The sequence below is a fragment of the Rhineura floridana genome, chromosome 2 (genome assembly GCF_030035675.1).
Source record: "Rhineura floridana isolate rRhiFlo1 chromosome 2, rRhiFlo1.hap2, whole genome shotgun sequence".
Classification (NCBI taxonomy): Eukaryota; Metazoa; Chordata; class Lepidosauria; order Squamata; family Rhineuridae; genus Rhineura; species Rhineura floridana.
This window is the reverse complement of record NC_084481.1, coordinates 191,457,112-191,472,316: the sequence shown is the minus strand read 5'-3', so window position 1 is coordinate 191,472,316 and position 15,205 is coordinate 191,457,112. Positions and strand designations below refer to the sequence as shown.

The 15,205-nt window shown below is 45.6% G+C and overlaps 2 protein-coding genes across 9 annotated transcripts; one reads left to right on the top strand and one right to left on the bottom strand.

The window, feature by feature from the left end:
* Positions 1–2,548: 2,548 nt before the first annotated feature.
* ZC2HC1C (zinc finger C2HC-type containing 1C) lies at positions 2,549–11,842 on the bottom strand. 2 transcript variants are annotated; one of them, XM_061611768.1, is made up of 3 exons: positions 11,740–11,842; positions 5,983–7,270; positions 2,549–4,992 (listed from the first exon to the last, which is right to left on the bottom strand). In XM_061611768.1, exons 2-3 carry the CDS (start codon positions 7,249–7,251, stop codon positions 4,684–4,686), a joined length of 1,578 nt encoding a protein of 525 aa, XP_061467752.1. In that variant the 5' UTR covers positions 7,252–7,270; positions 11,740–11,842; the 3' UTR covers positions 2,549–4,683. The 2 variants fall into 2 exon arrangements, with proteins under 2 accessions (XP_061467752.1, XP_061467753.1); XM_061611769.1 differs by lacking the exon at positions 11,740–11,842 and adding an exon at positions 8,313–8,395.
* ACYP1 (acylphosphatase 1) lies at positions 9,816–14,703 on the top strand. 7 transcript variants are annotated; one of them, XM_061611773.1, is made up of 3 exons: positions 9,816–9,969; positions 13,508–13,603; positions 14,141–14,703. In XM_061611773.1, exons 2-3 carry the CDS (start codon positions 13,520–13,522, stop codon positions 14,354–14,356), a joined length of 300 nt encoding a protein of 99 aa, XP_061467757.1. In that variant the 5' UTR covers positions 9,816–9,969; positions 13,508–13,519; the 3' UTR covers positions 14,357–14,703. The 7 variants fall into 7 exon arrangements, with proteins under 7 accessions (XP_061467757.1, XP_061467754.1, XP_061467758.1 ...); XM_061611770.1 differs by lacking the exon at positions 9,816–9,969 and adding an exon at positions 12,725–13,019; XM_061611774.1 differs by lacking the exon at positions 9,816–9,969 and adding an exon at positions 13,032–13,160.
* Positions 14,704–15,205: the final 502 nt, after the last annotated feature.

Below are 15,205 nucleotides of genomic sequence, written 5' to 3'. Positions count from 1 at the left end.
GCCTAGCAGGGGGATCTGTTGAGATCTGTGCTAGAGCGGGGAGAGAAATCATAAGAGAGAGCGGTCCAGACTGGTGGAGTCCCTGGTGGTGCCTAGAGACCGGCAGTAACCACGAGCAGGTAGGAACCTGACAGGGAGAGCCAGGGAAGGATGCATCACAGACCGCACCCAGGGACTTCATATAGATGTTAAAAAGCATGGGGGACAAAACTGACCCCTGTGGAACCCCATACTGGAGTACCCAGGGTGTCGAGCAGTGCTACCAAGCACTACCTTCTGGAGACGACCCGCCAAGTAGGAGTGGAACCACTGCCAAGCAGTGCCACCAACTCCCAAATCAGCGAGTCTCCCCAGAAGGATACCATGGTCGATGGTATCAAAAGCCGCTGAGAGATCAAGGAGAATCAACAGAGTCACACTCCCCCTGTCTTTCTCCCGACAGAGGTCATCATACAGGGCAACCAAAGCTGTCTCCGTACCAAAACCAAGCCTGAAACCCGATTGAAATGGATCTAGATAATCTGTTTCATCCAAGAGTGTCTGGAGCTGGCTGGCAACCACTCGTTCCGAGGACCTTGCCCAGGAATGGGACATTTGCTACCGGCCTGTAATTGTTAAGATTTTCTGGGTCCAAGGACGGTTTCTTCAGAAGTGGTCTTACCACCGCCTCTTTCAGGCAGCTAGGGACCACTCCCTCTCGCAATGAGGCATTTATCACTTCCCTGGCCCAGCTGGCTGTTCCATGCCTGCTAGCTTTTATTAGCCAAGAGGGGCAAGGGTCCAGCTTAGAAGTGGTTGCACGCACCAGTCCAAGCACCTTGTCAACGTCCTCAAGCTGTACCAACTGAAGCTCATCCAAAGAATCAGGACAAGGCCGTGCTCTGGATACCTCATTCGATTCAACTGCTATAACATCGGAGTCTAAGTCCCGACGGATGCAAAAGATTTTATCCTGGAAGTGCCTAGCAAATTCATTACAGCGGGCCTCAGATGATTCCACCGAGTCCCTAGGGCCAGAAGACAATAGCCCACGGACAACTTTAAAGAGCTCCGCTGGACGGCAAATAGATGCTTTAATAGTGGCAGCAAAATATTGCTTTTTTGCTGCCCTTATTGCCTCTGAGTATAACTTAGTATAGGCACTTACCAGTGCATGATTGCATCCATCAGGAGTTTGCCTCCATCTGCACTCCAGCCGTCTCCTATACTGTTTCATCGCTCTCAGCTCCGGAGTATACCATGGAGCTGCATGAGCTCTGCAAAGGAGAGGGCGCGCAGGAGCGATCGTGTCAACTGCCCGGGCCATTTCTGCATTCCACAGTTCAACCAGGGTTTCGACAGGAGCACCAACCCTATCAGCCGGAAAACTCCCCAGAGCCCTTTGAAAGTCATCAGAAGTCATAAGTCTCTGGGGGCGGACCATCTTAATAGATCCCCCACCCTTACAGAGGGGAAGAGCCGCTGTAAGTCTAAACCTCAACAAGCGATGATCTGTCCATGACAGAGGGACTGATGTAAAACTCCCTACCATCAGATCATCATCTCCATGTCCAGTTGCGAAAACCAGATCTAGAGTATGCCCTGCTACATGTATTGGGCCAATGGCATATTGGGACAGTCCCATGGTTGTCATGGAGACCATGAAATCCTGAGCCGCCCCAGATAAGGTGGCCTCGGGATGGATGTTGACATCCCCAAGAACCAACTGTCTGGGGGATCTCAACAGTACATCTGAGACTACCTCTGTCAGCTCAGTTAGGGAGTCCGTTGGGCAGTGGGGTGGGCGGTACACCAACAGAATCCCCAATCTGTCCCACTGACCCAACACAAGATGCAAACATTCCAGACCAGTAGTCACATGGACAGGGTGCTTGGAGAGGGGGATGGAATTCCTATAGACCACAACAACCCCCCCTCCCCGACCTTCAGATCTACCCTGATGCTGAACCGAGTATCCCGGTGGACACTGCTGGGAGAGGCCAACTCCTCCCTGCTCGCCCACCCAGGTCTCAGTTATACATGCCAGATCGGCAGCCTCATCCACAATTAAATCATGGATGAGAGAGATTTTATTATGTACCGATCTGGCATTTAAAAGCAGCATCCGGAGATCTGAGGGCTGGCTGATAGGGCAACCGACGAACCTGTGGTTGTGGGAAAGACTGGAACGAGGCACAGCCGTTAGTTGTCTGGGCTGAGTTCCCCTCACCTGGCAAGTCTTCCGCACAACGCCATATCTCCCTCTACCCGTCACTACATCAATTGGGGCCCCCTCAAGTCTTCCCATTCGGCTCTGAATCCTCTCTCCCAGGCACATAATACAAACCCAGATTTACATACACCACACCTACACACACTACTCACACCGCACAGCATACACTCCCTCATTCACAAGCACTTACTCACAACACACACCGCACACTCCCACATTCACACATTCACACACAAGAGGAAGAGTTGCAAATAGGTGCTAAGCAAATAAGTGTTAAGTGCAAATAAGTGCTAAGCAGCAACAACAGCACACTCCCAATAAAAATTGTGCAGCAATTATAATAGCAGAGGAGCGGTAGCAGCAGCAGCTAAACAAACAGCCGCAATTCTCCCTCTTCAAGCAGCAATGATATCCAACTCCCGGCAAGCAGGTGGAGGAAATAAGTCACAGCTGGTAGAGCGCCTAAGGACCCAGTCCTGCAGGGCACAACAACAGTCAGAAAGAGCAGCGACACAGTCACAAACAACAGCGACAGCTCTCCCTCCGACAGCCGGCAGCAGTAGCGACGGAGCTCGTCCCTCTCCCGAGGTCTCCTGTGCCTGTGTCCCGTATCTCCTGGGGTCTCCTTTGCGTTGCTCCTCCAGCGCGGCGGCCGGTCGGGGCTGCCGGAGCAACAATCGGGGCCGGAGAAGACGAAGCAGGCGGTCACCTTACGGGGAAGCAGCCACGGAGGGCACAGGGAAACGGCGGGGTGCGCACAGCCACCTCCGCCGGGGTCCTCCTCCTCTCCTTCAGCTCCTTCTGGCGAAGGGCGGTGGGCGGCGCGGCACAACCCGGCGACGGACGGCACGGGGGAGGGCGGGGGCGCAGAGACGAGATATAGGAGAACCACTGGAAATCAGTCTTTGCTTTTATATTATCTGACTTGAAAGCATGGGGAAAACAAATGGGGGAGTTGGCACGAGCTGTTTGTGCAATCGAGAAAGCCAGTCTGGCCTCAAACCATTTTTTTGGATTTTGTTAGTAACAGAAAATGTAGAGCGTTAATGATTTCATATTCCCATTATAGTAGCTTCCTCAGTGGGGACACTGTCCTGAAATCCATCTCCTACATTTTCATAAATCTAAATACTTCATTACTCTTCCCTGTCTTTTTTTCACAGCCAGTGTTATGAAAGAGGTTGTGCACATAATGAGAATTGTTCTTACCATGTCTAATGTGATATCAGTATTTCTCATTAGTGACTCAACGCTTGCATTTTGTAGCAATGCTTATGAACCACATAATCTGTTGAAGCATTGCATTGCATAAAATGAGATTGGTATTTGGTAAGATGTGACAGAGAGGCAATACATTCCTCTATGCTTTATCTTCCCACTTTCATTAGCTACACTTTCCTAAGACATCCAAATTGCCATGTTCCACATATTTTATTAGACTGAATTTATTACTGAGAGGCAATGAGTGCATATGCCATTCTACCTTTAATGCACTTGTTCCCCTTGCTTGCGAAACACTCCCTCTAGCTGGTCAGCACCCAGATTTCTCAGCCACTAACCTGATACCGTTGCAATGGCTAACCCAAGTGTCCACCTCCTAAATAACTACCTAATTTCCCTTTTCCCTGAGCTTTTGATTGCATAAAGAGGTGAGACTCAATGGCCAAATTATGCTAAAGTAATCTACCCCACAATCATTCCCATTTTGTCCATGGCTATTTTCTCATAGCTACAGAGAAATTTGAACAGACCATGTGCAGATGGGCAAAAAAATGGAATGGCCATGGAAGCTTCTCCAAAACATAAGATGGACAGCATGCAATATATCCAAGTAGGTATCACCCATTCCCAACAGTTATGCCAGTAATACAATAATGTAATTTGAGTGGTACAGAACAAGGATTGTCTTCTCTATGGTGGCCAACATAACACTGGGCATTTCAGTAGTTTAAGACCTTTATTCCAGTTATGACAACTGAGAAATCTCTGTCCCTGGCAGCACATATGAATGGTAGTCCCACTTAGGAGACACCTCACATAGATGCAGGGATTGACTCGAGAGGTGGGAGCTCAGTCTTTCCTTCTCATATTTTTTAGTAGGATCTCTATGCAGCACATTACTCCCATACTAGGAGGCAGTCAGAAATCCTGCTGTTCCTTTCAAATGTGTATAGCTTGCTTGTGAAGAACTGTACAGAGGAGAGAATTAGGATCAGGCAACAGCAGCAGCACAGATGTAAGAGCACTACCTTCAGTCTTCCTGTGCTGTCTTAGGAAGCACAGAACTCAATACACAATATGAGGGGTTTAATAATCTGTTCAGTTTGTGGGTTTCTCACTGATTTTACACATTTTTTAATGGAGCTGCAGCAGTGGGATCACAGTCTGCTGTTCTATGCTGTCAAACTGAAGGCAACGGCAGGGACCCTCACTATGATGATGACAGTTGAAGATGTCACTTTGACCCACTACTAGCAACGTCTCTTTTGTTGTGGTGGTGGTGGTCTGTTCTTAATGTTCTTGCACTTGGGAATGTGTCTCTCAGCCACTTTAGGTGCAAACTGACGGGTGCAATATGGACACAATTTGTAGTCTGGGTTCTCCATGGCAGGGGCTGGGGGCAGATCTGAGGCCTTCCCCCCTTTGGAGATTACTCGCTGCACCTCACGAGCCCTGCGCAATGTCTTGATGAAAGATTCATGCTTCTGTCTCCAATTGCTTTGCTTAGATATCTCACTGTTTTGCTTGGAAGCCTCAGTGCTTTGGTGGGAAGTTTTTTTCTGTAGTGAGAATGGGAGTGAGAAATGGGAGTGGAAGAAACTATTAGTACAACCCTGTGAGCTCACACTGTGATCTTACCTGCCACTATTTTTGTTGTAGACACAATTCAGTTACATGAGAGTGGGACATTTCTAGTAAGTTCTCAGCCCCTTTAAGGCAATTGGAACCACACAGCGTATGTGAAAGCCAAACTTTTACAAGCTGGGCTGAACACTTATTGCCTTTCTAAAGTCATGTCACTTAGCTCACAGATTTCCTGCAGAATGATATCACTGCACTTTCTATCAAAACCACGCCCACCACTCAATCTTAATATTGTAACTGGAGTGCAGATCAAAATCTCTTGTACTGGTAAAAATTTAATGGAGTTAACTTGATGGTGAAATTGGACAGACGTTCTAAAAGAGAAGGACTTCTAATGCCATTAGACTGTTACTCCATGAATGCTTTCTTCAACCTCATGATTTTCAGGGGATTATCCTAAGCTCCTGACCTTAGTGTTATGATGCTGCAGAGTTGTTACGGGTTCTATAAAATTTCATAATTTTGAATATTTGTTTTCACATCCATAACATCTACTTTTTTTGTACAATAAAATAAGGTAAAATACATAGAGAAAACAGGTAAGAAATAGGTTGTCTTTAACTAAACCTTTGCTGAGACTTCACCTTCCTTTTGGGTGCTTGCCTGGCCTAATTTTTGGCAGTCACCATAGCTGTAGCTGAATTTAAGTAGGTGAATGGAAAGTAAAGGTATATTGAGGATCATTAAAAATCATTAGGAATCCCACATTCTTTGAAGACAACTCAAAAATAAAAGGATTGAACATTCCAGACAAAGTGGGAACCAGAGACTGTTCTAAGGACAATGATGCTGGTACATTATTAAGGCTAAGGAGGACTTAGGCTAATCAGCATTTGGATCAGAGACTGTAAAAGCCCCATGTAAATCAAAGGAAGAGTAGAATATGTGTAATAAGTAAGTATTACCTGGGACGTATCTGAACCCTTCAAGAGATAATATGTCTCTAGTTCGGTGCCCTTTGCTCTAGCCTTGCTTGAATCAAACACTTTTCTCTTGAAGACATGATTCTTGCTGCAGATACTTATGTGCTTCTCCAACCTGGAGCAGTAAAGCTTCCGTCCACAGAAACTGCACTCTCCCCAATCCTCTACACTGCTTGGAGCCTCTGTATATAAAGGTTCTGCTGGCATGGAGTCAACCTGTCTCAAAGAGGTTGCTGCTGAAAGAGCCTGGTCATTCACAGAAGTCAGTTCTGGGCTACAAGTGGTGGAAATCTGAGATACATTCTCTCGAATTTTACTGTTGCTAGCCACCAGTCTTTGCTTTTTGAGCCTTTCCATGTGGATTGTCTGAGGAAGCACGGCAATTCCCATTGAGGCAGTGGGGCTCTCTGGAATATGTACCTTTTGACCATCACACAGCTGGGCTGTAGATCTGGAAACATGGCCTTGAGTAATACCTGCTGCTTTCCTCTCAGGCATACATAGTCCTCCTCGCTCCCGTCTTGCTTCTGCCTCTGCCTGCTGCCTTTCCCACTGGATTCTCCGGAGCTCTTCTTCTGTTCTCCTCAGCTTCTCCCTAAGGAGGGCTTCCTTTCGCTGGATCTCCTCCTCTAAGCTCCGCCCAGCAGCCTCCAGTTTTTGAATGTAGCCTGTCTCTGCCCTTCGCGAATGAGAAGCTGCTCTCTTGGATTGTTCTACAGTAAAAGGAGAAGGCACTCCAACACGATGAGCCTTGACTGCATGTGACCTTCCTTTTTTCTCTGAACTAGTGCCATTAGCAGGAGTCTCTCTGGCTGGGGGGCTCCCACCTTGCCAAGAACTAGGTAGGGGAGCATTCCCAGCTTTATGGGGAAAGACTGGTTTTAGTGGGTATGCCCTGTCCACACCTTCTCTCCGCTTGGTTCTCCAGTGGGAGGGCAGACTGCTGGCCTGGCCCTTGAAGTACCAGTTGTGAGGGCCAGCAGAATAGAAGCCTGCCTTTTCCAAGATCAACTGACTAGTTTCTGCAGGTTGGGAACAGGAAGAGCTCCTCCCTTTTGGGGTATGAAGATCTGCCAACTTCTTGTCTTTGTTGAACAGGAGTTGCTGCTGGATATTATTCCTCAGGTGCTCTAGCTGGGGCTGCTCTTTAAGAGCCTCAGGATGACATCTTTCCTGGTTTGTTGCAGGAAGACTGGAACTGGACGCCATTGGATCCATATGTGAACACACAGTCAGTTGCAACTGAGCCATTCAGCACTTCCAGTAAAGCCTGGGGAAATGCAACAAGTTACAACATGGTATCATTGGGACTCTTATTCTAGAATCCTATCCACCACTGTAATAGGGGAAAAGAGAAGCAAGTACTCATTAGCCCTAGCAGGTCTTTACAGAGGTATACGGGGGGGGGTATTTTCCAGTAATGGAAAACAAATCAGCCCTGGCATATTGGAAGGATGACAGAGTATTGCTTGATGACCTCATATTGTATCAGCACAATATCCAGGATCCATAGACTTGTGCTTCTATAAGCACACCAGGCCGACTTGGACCCTATGCTCTTAGAAACTTATGTCAGCATTAGGGACTAAGGGAAGGAGCATGGAGTAGAGAAAGGGAGCAGAAGTCAGTATCAAGTTCTTCAGTCATTTCTTTCCCCGCCTCGAAGTTGACTGTGGAGGAGGGAGGGGTCAAATAATTATATCCTCACTGAAAGCCTCTTACAAACACTTTTATAAATGGGCTGGTGGGGGGAACTTGACTTAGTGCAGCCTACCATCCTACCCCTCCCCCCTAATCCAAGGATAGTGCAGGGAAACCTACTCCAGCTTGTCTGCTGTCTGGAAAGCTTCACACGCAGCCCTGATCTGCAGGAATTCTTTAATGATGCCTCTGCTACCCAATTCTTTAATAACCTCTTAACAGGTTCCTATGGACTGATAGAGCTGGACATTAGAAGGAACTTCTTGACAGTAAGGGCAGTTCGGCAATGGAAACGACTGCCTAGGGAGGTGGTGGGATCCCCTTCGCTGGATGTCTTCAAGCAGAGGCTGGACAGCTATCTGTGGGAGATGCTCTAGCTGTGGATTTCCTGCTGTGAGCAGGGGGTTGGACTCGATGGCCTACAAGGCCCCTTGCAACTCTATGATTCTATATGATAGCTCTGCTGATGGGGGAAAATAGCAGTGCCCTTAAGTCAGCAGAGCACTAGTATTGCAAGGAGGAAAGAAGAGGGTGAAACGGGTATAGGGTTTACAAGGAAGCCTTTGCTCACTCAGAATTCTTTCCCATACCCTGCCACAGCATATAATTACTTTTGCAAACGAAGTGGTATCAAAACACTCCCACTGAAATAGATGGAGAGCTCCACAGGGATTTGCTTGTTGCACGTTTCACTGTCATCGATTTTAAAACTGCCCACAGACACCTTTTCCAAGAGTCTTACAGTCTCCCTGGGATTAGTAAGTGGAAATGAGAGGTACAGATGTGTGTCGTCAGCATACAAATGACATTACAACCCTCTGAATGACTTCTCCCAGCCGTTTTGTGTAGATCAGGGGCTGCTAACTTTTGGTCCTCTGGATGTTGTTGGATTCCAACTCCCATCAGTCCCATCCAGCATGACCAATGATCAAGAATATTAGGAATTCTAGTTTAACATCTGGAGGCCCACAGCTTAGACACCTTTGATGTAGCTATTACAGAACTTGGGGAACAGAATAGATCCTTGTGGCACTTCATATGCCAATGGCCATAGGGTATTGAAAGTTACTGAGAGGTCCTGGAGGACAAGCAGGGTTGTACTCCCCCCATCAATTCCCTAAGGCTGCTTCCTCTAAGACTGCCTAGAGTTGAGACATCATCCTGTCCATCACCTTACTCAAGAATGGTGCATTTGAGACCAGGCCGGGACCATAGATTTTGATATCTTTAGCAATGGCCTAACTGCTGCCATTTTCAAGACAGCAGGGACTACACTACACCATGTGTGAAGGAACTGTCCTTTGCTGTTCTGGACTGTTAATATGAATTATGGGATGCTGGGTATAATATGGGAGTGCATGTTATTATGTATTATTTATCAAATTTATATCTTGCCCTTCCAGAAGGAGCCCAGAGTGGCAGAAGAAAACACTAAAAGCACTTTAAAACATCTTAAAAACAAAAGACTTTAAAACTTATTAAAACAAAACATGTTTCAATACATATTAAAACAAAGCATCTTAAGAAAACAACTTTAAAAAACAACTTTAAAAACATCTTAAAAAGCAATTCCAACACAAACGCAGACTGGGATAAGGTCTCTACTTATAAGGCTTGTTGAAAGAGGAAAGCCTTCAATAGGCACTGAAAAGATAACAGAGATGGCGTCTGTCTAATATTTAAGGGGAGGGAGTTCCAAAGTGTAGGTGCCACAACACTAAAGACCTGCTTCCTATGTTATGCAGAATAGACTTCCAGCTAAAATGATATCTGCAGGAGGCCCTCACCTGCAGAGCACAGTGATCAACTCAATATGTAGGGGGCAAGACAGTCTTTCAGGTACCCTGGTCCTAAGCTGTGTAGGGCTTTATACATCAAAGCTAGAACCTTGAACTTGGCCCGGTATAATAAATAAATAATGTTTGTACTTGTCTGTTTGTATAGGAAGTTATAGGGTTAAACCAGCTCAAAAGACCTGGTCTGGTTGATCACATGACTTGGCCCCGGGAACACAGCTATTAAGGCAGTGTGTCTTTCACTGCCTATGTGTGGAAAATCACATCCCAGTCTGGAGCATACATGACTTCTGTGATCTACTGGGGTGGGTCATATGACTGACAGGGAGAGTTTTTATTAAGGATTTCATTACGACATGCATTCTTATCCTGATAAGAAGCCTGGGAGATCGGCAGACATTTGCTAAGCCTGGAAGGAAGTCCTCAACAAACAAAGGGCTGCTCATGTGCAAGGAATTCTACAGAGGGCCTGGTAAGTCTAGGGACTGTTTAGACCAGGGCAAGTGGATTGCATTTATCAGTCTGTGTTTTGTTTTTGCTCCAAATGGATATTCTGGGTTTCTGGTAATTTTTTCTGCATCACTTGTGGTAGCATTTTTGGGCATTGCAATTCTTGCTCTACAACTTTGCTTTGTATAAATGCCACACTTTTCTTTCTGATCTAGTAAACTCTACAATTGTTTTATAAACCTGGTGTGGTCTCTCTATATTTTCACCACCCACACCTGAAGCCATTATACCACTCTACCTCCAGAGGCTTCAGGGACACCCAACGAAGGGTTTTATTATTGTCATTATTATTAGGCTGATGAATAAGGGGCAGCCTATAAACAAGTCATTCCCCCTTATGTGGTGGCAGAAAGCTCTTAAGGAGGACTGGGAGGGTACAACGGGAACAGTACAGTCCCTTGTGGATGTATTTCCCTTCCTCAGGTGGCCAGGAACACAGGATGGCTGGGTGTGGCCAGGGCCAGCACCAGAGGACAGCCAGGTTGGGCCCTGGGTAAGAGCCCCTGTGACCTGGAGGGGCCCCTAGAGGACTCCTCAGGGTTGGAAGGTGGTGTTTCCATTCAATGATCTCTTGCAGTGGCTGCTCCCAACCCTGCTGCGGATTGAAGAGAGGGAGCTCCCAGGCATCCCCCCCCATACAGACAGCATGGGTTTCAGTAAGCTCACACACATGCTCCACCTACTACTTCTGCTGCTGTGAATGTCTGCACTGCGTGTGCATGCCTTCCATCAACTAAGTTGGTGGTGGGGGCTTCCCTAAGGGGCTGTCATCCCTACCGCCATCTTGGTTGATGGCAGGTATGCATGCACAGTGCACATGGCATTCACAGCAACGAGAGAAGTGGGTGGGACGTACTGGCAGGTGCTATGGGCCAGGAGCAGGCTGGCAAACGTTCACTACCTTTTGAGTCCAAACAACAAGCCCAAATAACAATACATTAAAAAGCCTGGGGAGAAAAAAAAAGCCTTGGCCTGTTGCTGAAAAATAGTAATCACAGTGCCAGACAAAATTATTTGGAGAGAGAATTCCATAAACAGGATAATACAACCAAGAAAGTTGTCTTTCTGGTCACCATCCCCCTTACTTCAAATGGTGGCAGCAGCTGGAAGAGAGCCTCCAAAGATGATATTAACACACAGGGAAACTGATATGGTAGCAAGTGTTCCTTCAAATACGTGGCTCTCAAGCTACATTTAAATATGAGCACCAGCACCTTGAATTGCACTCTGAAACTGGCTAGCAGCTAATGAAGTTCTTTATGTGCTCAAAATGATCAGTAAGTAATTAGCATCTGTATGCTGAACCAACTGAAGTCTCCAAACAATCTTCAAAAGCAGCCCCACATATAATGTATGACATCAGTCAATCCTAAATGATACCAGGCCATGGATAGCTGTGGTCACACTATCTCTGTTCAGGAGAGGCCTCAGCTGGTGCACCAATCTAAGGTCATGAAAGGCTTTAACTACCAGAGGCAGCAAACTAATACTAATGGATAAAGATCACTATCCTGTCCCGTATATAGCATCTAGGTGACACTATATGTATAGCATCTAGAATACAGGATACTTTACTAGATATATTAATAGTCTCATGTAACACAAAGCCAATAAAAGTGAGAGCGTTTTCAGTGAAGCTATTGACCCTAAATGGAATCAACAAAATTCATAATAATGGCAATGTGGCCTGACAGGTGTCTGATAGACTATAGAGCATTACTGGTACACTGACCTTAAGACAACTGCAGCAGATGTTTAGACTACAGTAGAAGATTAATTAGGTGTCAGCAGGAGAAAGGCCACAGATGTCAGCAGGAGATGGGCCACAGTTTCAGAAAGCTGAAAATAATGTCAAAATAATGTTTTTAAGTAACACTACCTATTAGATAAATTCACAACTTCTCCCACCTTCAATCCAAACAAATCAAGATAGTCAAATAACTGACTGGTAGCTCTTACAGCAGAGGGGATGCATTATCTTTGTGTGAATGGTTCGAACATAAAACAAAGAAGCAGATAACTGGGCTTTCAAATTCTGGGCAGGCAAGTTTTGTGGTTGGTATATAAGCTGACAACTTCAGAGTCCATCTATAATCTGTTATATGGTGGGCAATACTTTTTGATCATTTTATTTTACATTCAGATGTCTGTAAGAAACCTGAGGTCTGACCCACATTTAGATTAAGTTAGTGTAAATGTGTCCCTGCTTCCTAAGCTGAGCATATATGAGCATGCAAATGCATTTACCATTACAATCCATCCCTAGGGGAGACAGCAATGAAGGTTGCATTCTTAGGGGTGGGAAACCAGTGTCACTCCAGAGATGTTGTTGCACTACAGCTGCTATCACCCTGACCTTGGCTTTCCTGGCTAGGGCTTACAAGAGATGGAGACCAACAACTTGAGGAGAACCACGGGGTGCCTACTCCTGCTTCATCTACTAGACTGCCAGTTAGGCATAGCATTAAAAGATTTTAACACAGCAACACGTCCGATCATTGCTCGCCCCAAGCGATATAAAATAACGTTCTATACAATGTAACGGGAAAAACGATGTTCCACCTAGAAACGTGATGAAGTGATTAAACGTGATGTACTCCAGATGCTCCTCCCCCAGCCCCATAAGCCAAGCCAGTCCAGTCCCACTTGCCTCTTCTAACCCGAGCCTCCGGTCCCCTGCGTGGCTGTTTACCACCGTTGCTCAGCAACAAGCGCCGGCATGCTACGTCCGACTTCGTTCTGATCACTTCCTGTCTATATCTAGGGTCTGAACGGAGACACACCCTCTTTTTCTATCCCTGCCATGATTTTTTTTAAAATGCTCCGCGTTGCATTCTACAGTTGCTCCCTCTCTCTGTGGCTCAAGCCTATTTAGCGTTGTAGCCCGAGTTTTCTTTTCCCAACAAAAAGAGGCAGTGGGAAGATGTCGGGTCGTTTTGCTCGATGGAGAGCTCCACTTCCGCTCTTCGTGCTGGGGCCTTTCTAGTTTCCCGAGCTGAGGGCAGCTCTTTGGTAAGTCGTTAATGACGGTTGACGCCGCACAAATCTCTTGGCTCCTGAGTGGCTGCTCCGAGACGGGCTTCCCTCCTTGGCAATGAGCCTGGCGGGAGTTTCACGTTGTTAGATATAAAAATTGGAGGGGCTTCTGACTTGGCAGGTCTTACATTGCACCCTCCCTTTTCTATATTCAGGAAGATGCAAATAAGGGCGGGACCTGTTGGAGCGCCCCTGACCCCCTCTATGCACGTTGTCCTTTCATCTTTCTCTTTTTCCCCTCTATGGGGCAGGAAGGCATGGGATTGAAGGAGGGACGGATCGGGAGCTGATCCTCTCTTCCTAGAAGACTTTCGCCGGGTTAAGTAGCCGCTCCCGCTACTACGGTGCATTCGTTGGAGGTTACTGAGAGGACCCTTGTCGCCCAGCATTTTAAGGGATGGATAATATGGGATTTGTATCTGCGTCTCATTTTCTATATAATCGCGTTTTTGCTTTTGGTCCAGGTGCCACAGACTATGGCTGAGGGAGACGGTCTCATTTCAGTGGACTATGAAGTGTTTGGGAAAGTCCAAGGGGTGTTTTTCCGCAAAAACACACAGGTGGGTGCACTCTTGTCTGCAGTTTCCGTGGGGAGGCAAAGGACAACAGCTTTGTGACTGTACTCTCCCCCCCCCAAATTTGGGTACTAGTGAGTATTATGATGAGAGCTTCAGAGGCTTAGGCTGCAATGCAATACATGTCTTCTCAGAAGTAAGTTCCATTGGGTTCAATAGGACCTATTCCCAAGTATGTTGTGTATCGGATTGCAGCCTTAGCCTGGGTAGGTGAGCAGCCTACAATCCTGTCTCCAATCCATTCATTCATGAGTGAACCCCATTGAAACCCAGTGGGATTTTCTTTTGAGTAGACATATTAGGAATGAACTATTAAACTCATAGTCTTATAAACCATTATCATGCTTGATAGCGTAATTGACTGTGGTCAATAAAAGGAAGTTTCTAAATGGACAATTTGCATTTCCAGGAGGCCTGGCTTGTAAATAGATGTCATTCTTCTTGGGCATTGGTTGCTATGATACTCTGTACTTTCCTGTCCATTCAGACAGTTGCAATTGTGTATTTTTTTTTCTTGTTTAGGCTCAAGGAAAGAAGTTGGGTGTGGTTGGCTGGGTCCAGAATACTGACTATGGCACTGTGCAAGGGCAAATCCAAGGTCCTACTGTCAAGGTGCGACAGCTTCAAGAATGGCTTCAGAAGACTGGAAGTCCCAAGTCCCGCATTGATAGAGCTGAATTCCGCAATGAGAAGGAGATTGCTTGTTTAGACCATAGTAACTTTTGCATTGTCAAATAACAAGACCTCAGGGGAGAAAGCACTATATTTATGGAAAGCACCATAAGCTCATCTGGAAGAAAACTTTCTCTTTAGTTTTCATTGTCTATTAATTGTTCACATGCAGATTTGTTCATTTTTAACTATTTACATTATTTATTTACATTGTGATTACATTGAATGTTCTAAGAATTTGACATGTTAATATAGTTGTTAATAAAGTTACTGTTTGGGTATATCATGTTCAAGGATACGTAGAAAAACAGGTGGAGTGAGCTATGTTGTGGGTTTTGTTCAGGGTGTGTTTGTTTGGCTGTGGGTGTTGATTTTTAGCTTCCACACCAAATAAATAATGTTTTTTTGTTGTAGATAGTTTACAAAAGGTTTGTCTGGTTTTAATTTTATTTCTTAACTTGCTTCTGGTGCTTTATGAACAGTGTAATAAATAATTGGGGAAAATAAGGCAACATGAATTATTTGTTTTAATGGACTGATATTCAACTTGTCTGTTGATTTCAGTAGGTCTATTCTGCAAGACTAACATTGAATATCAACTAAGGATGTGTATGGGACAATGCAACAAGCTTAGCTTGTCACCGTATGCTTTATTTTGTAATTTGATTTCTTCCCAAGAAGTCAGGAATTTATAAATTTACAAATGTGTATAAAGCTGTATAGATTTACCCCACCCATTTATTTATTTTTACAGCAAACCTGGAGGAGGTTAGACATAGTGAGTGGTCTAGAGTCACCCAGTGAACTTCTTGGATGAATAGAGAGACTGGAGAGATTTTCCCTTTTGTTCAGTATTAGCTAATACATCATTGTCTCTAAGGACAAGGAGGTTCCATTTGGGCTCTGCTTAGGCAG